The sequence below is a fragment of the Narcine bancroftii genome, chromosome 5 (assembly GCF_036971445.1).
Source record: "Narcine bancroftii isolate sNarBan1 chromosome 5, sNarBan1.hap1, whole genome shotgun sequence".
NCBI classification, from domain to species: domain Eukaryota; kingdom Metazoa; phylum Chordata; class Chondrichthyes; order Torpediniformes; family Narcinidae; genus Narcine; species Narcine bancroftii.
Window position 1 is genome coordinate 16,807,190 of NC_091473.1, and position 6,631 is coordinate 16,813,820.

Consider the following 6,631-nt stretch of genomic DNA (forward strand, 5'->3'; position numbering starts at 1 on the left):
GATGGCTGTCCTCTATCACGGCAGGGCCAGAGAGCTGTAAGTATGTTTTGAAGCACCTCACCCAGTGCTTAAAGTCATTCGAAGCTGTAGCTGACCGTGGATCAATGTCGAGGCGTTCCAGCCGTAGCATACGCTCCATCCCTTCAAAACTTTCTAGTTAATAAAATTGTACTGTGTCGAAAGACTCATGAAAGAATGATTGATCCAAACCAAGGCTTTTATTAACTAGAAAACTGGAGCGTATCACATGTAAGTCGACCAGTCCAGAATGACCTGGTCTAGCTAGGAGCAATCCTTTTAAGACCTGCCAATAGGCATGGGTATGCTCTCAGTCAATCACAGTCATCCTACACTACAATCTGTACTATCACATCCCCTCCATTCAGAGAGCTATCCCCTCTCCTTATCACTAGGGGATAACCGCATGGGAACCCGGGACCAGTCTGCTGTCCCATTCTCAGTGGAAGTCCAACGACCTGCTGCCTGCACTCTGTGTGACCACATCACTAAATCTGCGACCTATGTTGTCCTCAGCACCACAGATCATTTTTAGATCATCCAGCTCTGTTCCTCTCACTCTTCCTCTCCCTTGTCTCTTGCCCACTTTCATTCCCTGTCTTTCTTTGCCTCTCCCTAACTCACTCTCCTCCTCTCCCTATCTTACTCTCTCACTCTCTCCTATCTCTCTCCCTTTCTCTCTCTTCCTCTTCATCACTCTTTCCTTGTCTCTCTCTCGTCCTTTCTCTATCCCCCTCTCTCTATGTCTATCACCCTCTCCCTTTCTCTCTCTCCCTGCTCTCTCCCATTCTCTATCCCCCTCTTTCCCTATCTCTCTCTTCCCATCTCTTCCCTCTCCATGTCACCATCTTTCTCTCTTCCCGTCCCCCTCTCTCACTCCCCATCTCTCCCTCTCTCCCCACCCCTCTCTCCCATCCCCCCTCCATCCCACTCTCCTTCCCTCTCACCATCTCCCCTTCCTTCCCTCTCTATCTCCCCATCTCACCATCTTTCTTTCTCCACATTCCTTTCTCTCACCATTTTTCTTCACATCCCCCTCTCTCACCATCTCTGTCTCCCCATCCCTCTCTCCCCTTCCCTCATTCCCTATTTCTTTTTTCTTTTTCTCCACATTCCTCTCTTACCATCCCTCTCTCCTTTTCTCACTTCCTGACCCTCTTCTCTATCCATCTCTCTCCCTGTCCCACTCTCTCCCCTTCTCTCTCTCACAATCTTTCTCTCTCCCCATCCCTCACTCTCACCATTGCATTCCTCTCTTCTTGTCCTCTCTCCCCATCCCACCCTAACCCCATCTCTCTCTCCCCACCCCCCTCTCTCCATCCTTCCCTCTTGATTTTTTGCCCTGTATCCCCACAATTTCTCCCAGTGGTCTCTGATGCATAATCATTAACTCCAAAAGACTGGAAGTTATGTAAAACTGACAGGCTTTTATTCACAATAGAATGGAGGCCCGTCCATGCTGGTCGACTGTCCTGAACTGGGGAGGGGGCTGTGGAACAGTCACCTTTATTCTGGAGTCACCTTTATTCAGGGGCTAAGATACAGTCAGCCAATGGGTGGGTCCAGACAGGTTAAACATACAAACAGTGGTTTACCACATTCACCCCTTGCTTTTAAAAAGACTTCGGCAGGATGAAGTGCATTCGATGTTTGGACTGTCTGGGGCGCCTGTATGCAGTCGTCAGCATTGATTTGATGGATGTTTGGCGTTGAGTCTGGCATACTATCTGTTGGGGCTGGGGTAACATGCCATGGTCCTGGTGCATTATGAAGATAGGAGAGGCAGGTTTGGGGTGGTCGGTCATGGTCTACGGAATCCCTGGAGGGTGCCAGGTCCCTAACCGATACTGTGTCCTCATGTCCATCAGGGTAAGCCACATAGGCATATTGGGTCAAACTTATGGCTCCTTGCATGCTTCTGGAGTAGGACTAGCCCTGGGGATGTCAGCCAGGGTGGCAGCATGGTCCCTGTTGCAGACTTCCTGGGGAAGGAAACATTCTTTCATGTGGAGTGGCATTGGTAGTGGGGCAAAGGAGTGATCTGATGGAATGGAGTGCCTCAGGGAGGACATCTTGCCAGCGGAAGGTCTTTAGACTGCAGGGCTACGAGGATGGCTTTCTAGATGGGGCTTTCTCCCTTTCTAACTGCCTGTTCCCTTGAGGGTTGTAGCTGGTGGTCCTGCTCGGGGCGATGTCTCTGGCCAGCAGGTATTGGTGCAGGTCATCACTCATAAAGGAGGTCCCCTGGTCACTATGAATATAGTAGGGGAACCCAAACAGTGTGAAGAGGCTGTGTAGGGCTTTGATGACTGTGGCATCTGTCATGTCCAGGCAGGGGATGGTGAAAAGAAAATATGAATATTCATCGATGATGTTGAGGAAGTACACATTGTGGTCAGAGGATGGGAGGGGTCCTTTGAAATCAATTCTCAGGTGTTCAAAGGGGTGGATGGCCTTTATCAGTTACATTCTATCTGATCAGTAGAAATACGGTTTGCACCGCACAGACCTGACAGTTCCTGGCCTAGTCCTGATCTCCTCAATGGAGTAAGGCAGTTTGCAAACTTTGATAAAATGGAAGAACCTGGTGACTCCCGGGTGGTAGAGATCGTTGTGGAGGACTTGCATTTGGTCTATTTGTGCGCTGGCACACGTTCCGCAGGATAAAACATCTGGGAGCTCATTGAGTTTCCTGGGCCAGTACGAGATATCAGAGTTGCAGGTGGAAAGTTCAATTCTCCACCTCATTATCTTATCCTTTTTTATTTTACCTCGCTAGTGGTTGTTGAACATGAAAGCCACCACCCGTTAATCAGTCAGCAAGGTAAATCATTTGCCAGCTACGTAGTGTCTCCAATGCCATACTGCCTCGACAATAGCTTGGGCCTTCCTTCTTCTCAACAGAGGAGTGTCGAATTTCTGGGCCCTGGAGGATGCAGAAAAAGAAAGCAATGGGTCTGCCTGCCTGGTTAAGTGTGGCCGCCAGGGTGAAGTCAGGTGCATCGCTCTCCACCTGGAATGAGATGGATTCATCCATGGCATGCATTGTAGCCTTGGCAATGTCTTCTTTAATGCAGCAGAAAGCTGCACAGGCCTCTAGTGCCAGGGGAAAGGAGATAGATTTAACGAAGGACCAAGCCTTCCTAGTAGGAAAAGAAATCCAGACACCTTTTTAGGGTTTTGAGGCTGTGGAGGAGGGGGGGGGGGGGTTCCAAAAGCAAGAACATGCGATCGGGGTTGGGGCTAATGACTTGGTTCTCCACAATGCAGCCAAGGATGGCAAGGCAGATAGTGCGAGATGTGCATTTAGCCATATCGTATGTGAGGTAAGGAGTTTACTGATCTGGATGAATTTGTGGAGGTTGGTGTCATGGTTGTAGCTGCAAATAGTGTCGTTGTCCAGATACAGGAATGTGGCCTGAAAGTCATACTGGTCTACCATTCGATCCATCTCTCACTGGAAGACCAAGACCCTGATGCCGAAGGGAACCCTCAGGAAGTGGTGGAGGCAGCCATCCGCCTTGAAATCAGCATATTAGCAGTCCTCCAGGCAGATGGAAAGCTGGTGATAAGCTGACTTAAGGGTGATGGTGGAGAAAACCTGAGATTGCGCGATTTGGTTTACCATATCGGATATACAGGGAAGAGGGTACGCATCTAGCTGCGTGTATCTGTTAATGGTCTGACTGTAGTCAATGGTCATCCTGTTTTTCTCCCCATTCCTCACCATCTCCAAGGGATGGTACTACCTTCAATGATCCCCTCATTGAGTAGTCGCTACACCTCCAACCTTATAAAGCCCCCGTCCCCAGCACGGTACCATCTACTTTTGGTGGCAAAGGGTTTGCAGTCGGGGTGAGGTTAGCAAACTGTGGTGGAGGGGTGATCTTGAGGGTTGAGAGTCCACAGGTCGTGCGCCGTGGGCAATCTTTGGGTCGCTGGCTGGAAATGGTGGGGGTAGGGGCCAGGGGGTTCTTGTTGGTTGAGCACAGTGGGCAATTTAAGAACTGCTGGTTATAGACAGTGGGGGGGGGGGGGGGGGGGTGGCATCATACTCCATCATCACACTTTTAAGGTGGCATTGGAAGTCCAGTCCCAGTAGCATGGCAGCACATAGCTGCCATTTCTTCCTGCAGTTGGAGCTGACCGCGTCTTTGTAGTCTGTGCCCCGCACAGTCAATAGTCATGGACGTCAGCCATCTGGGACTTTGCCAAGGAGACTATATGACTCACTGGCCTAATCACAAAGAAGTAGACTGCATCAGGCTGGATGAAGCTCTCCGTGCTCCCATTATCGAACAGGCAGCTCATCACGTGGCCCTTTACCTGGATGTCCATCATTGATCTAGCGAGTTCGTGAGGATTACCTTGATCCAGCATGAAGTAGGCCAATGTCGGGGGGTCACTGTCTGTAGCTGAGGTGGAGACTTCAATTGTTCAGTCGCAAGATGGCAGCATCCAAGATGGTGGTCCCCACGGTATGCCCACAGCACTGTTGGATTGGGGTAACTAGAACTTGCACACTTTCACATAATGCCCTTTCTTCCTGCAGTTGGAGCTGACCACGTCTTTTGCCGGGCAGCGTTTCCTTGGGCACTTTTCCAGGCCATAGAATTAGATCTACAGGTGCTCACTGAATACAGAGGCTGTGGCCAGGTCACTGGTGGTGCATGGCAGTGGTGGCACATCCCAAGATAGCAGCACCTGGGGAAACCATGAAATGGTAGTATTGTCAGCTGAGTAAGCTTCCATATTCTGGAGGGCCACCTCCAACATGCCACCAGTTCGACTGCCCTCCACAAATTGAGCGCACTTTGCTCCAACAGTCTATGGTGGATGTAGTGGATGTAGTTCTATGGCCTGGACGTACATGTTTCTAATCAGGTCCTCCGTGTTCTCTGTGGCCATCACAGCCTTGGAGTCCCAGGTCAACCCGAAGGTTTGTAGGACTCGGAGGTATTCAGCGCTCGATTACCTGGGTCGTTGTTTATGAATGGCCAGGAGGTGTCTCACGTAGACCTTATTTTCCATCTTCAGGTTCTGGCCTTTCAGAATGTCCCTCGCCTCCGGGTATGACATGGTGTCCCTGATCATTGAGTATACAGGGGCCCGACCCGGGAGTGTAGTACTGCAGCTTGTCAGTTCCACTGTCCCTGTGCCCAGTGCTTAATACAAGATGCAGTTCATCCTGGCACTGACCTTTACTCTCAGCTCTGTCTCCCCTTCTCTCCCCCTAGTTCCGTAACTGCATGATCACTACTGTGTGCTGCGGCAAGAACCCATTCGAGGAAGACGAGTCTGCCTCCGCCAGCGCCAGCAAGACCGAGGCCTCCTCCGTCTCATCCAGCCAGGTGGCTCCCGCCTAAAGCTTCAGCGCGGCGTACTCCTCAGAGGGAGCTGGCATGCGCCCTCTGCACCACTCCTGCCACAAGACCCGTGATACCGTGGTTTGATGGCCCAAGATTTCCAAACCCAAAATGAAATTCAAGCAAGTCTCAGATAGTGGAACATCTCAACTGTGTGGCAAGTATCTGTACAGAGCAAATTGTTACATCCAGAGCTGTGTGATAAACCCACATGTCTAGTCTTCTGAACAGTCACGTTGTGGAGATATCGTTGTACATTGTTTCCTACAAGTGGCACCCCTAGTCTCTCACACTACCCAGTCTTTGTGAAGTCCAGACGCTTTTTAATATGCCCACCTCCTCTCAGCAATCAAACCCCTTCATACCCCAGCTTTGGTCTGACAGATGTAGAACCAATACTGTTAATAAAGAGCACATTGCAATTAGCTTGCTTCCTGCTTTTTTTGTGTTCAGCGGTCTCCAAAGGTTACCTTCCCTCCTGGGGGTGGGGGGAGGGGACGATGGGGGGAGGTCGTGAACACTCAAGTATGTTCATGACCATCTGACTGTTCATAAACAACCAGACAAAACGGTGATCCTCCCGACTACAGTAAAAATAGCACATAGTAATCGTATATACACATAAAAATATAATAGAAAATAAACAAATATTCTGAGACCTTTTACTCAGTTTCATTGACAAGAGACTGGACAGGATTCTGTTCATCAATCTCACAGCCTGTGGGCAGAAGTTGCACAGTTTGGCAGTCATGATTTTGATGCTTCTGTACCATCTCTTGATGGATGTGGGTCAAAAATCTTGTGTGCTGGATGGAAAGGGTCCTCAATATTCCTTTGAGCCCCTATTTCAGCAACACCTCTAGTCAGTAGAGGAAAGGGAGACCCCAGTGATCTCGGCTGCTTTGATAATCCTCTGCATTGGATTGAAGTCCAATGCTTTGCCCACACACTGATGCAGCCAGACAGGACCCTCTTAATTGTGTTCCTGTAAAAGGTTGTCAAGATGAAGGCTGGTAGCCTTGCCCCCCCTCAATCTCTTGTGGAAGTGTAGGCACTACTGCAGCTTCTGAACTGATGAGGAAGTGCTGAACGTCCAGGATAGGTTGTCTTTTAACTGCACACCAAGGAATGTTTCTGCTCCCAGCTCTTTCATTGATGTGTAGCGGAGAGTGGTCAACCTTTATGCTCCCTGAAAACTACGATCATCTCCTTTATCTGGTTGTTGTTCTCATATCATTTTATGAGCC

The 6,631-nt window shown here is 49.7% G+C and overlaps 1 protein-coding gene across 1 annotated transcript in view; it reads left to right on the top strand.

The window, feature by feature from the left end:
- LOC138763168 (rhodopsin) overlaps positions 1-5,792 on the top strand; it is a 28,036-nt gene extending 22,244 nt beyond the window's left edge. The window contains exon 5 of the mRNA XM_069936896.1: positions 5,256-5,792. Within this exon, the coding sequence (XP_069792997.1) occupies positions 5,256-5,384 (129 nt within the window). The 3' untranslated portion in view covers positions 5,385-5,792. The remainder of the gene's footprint in view (positions 1-5,255) is intronic.
- Positions 5,793-6,631: the final 839 nt, after the last annotated feature.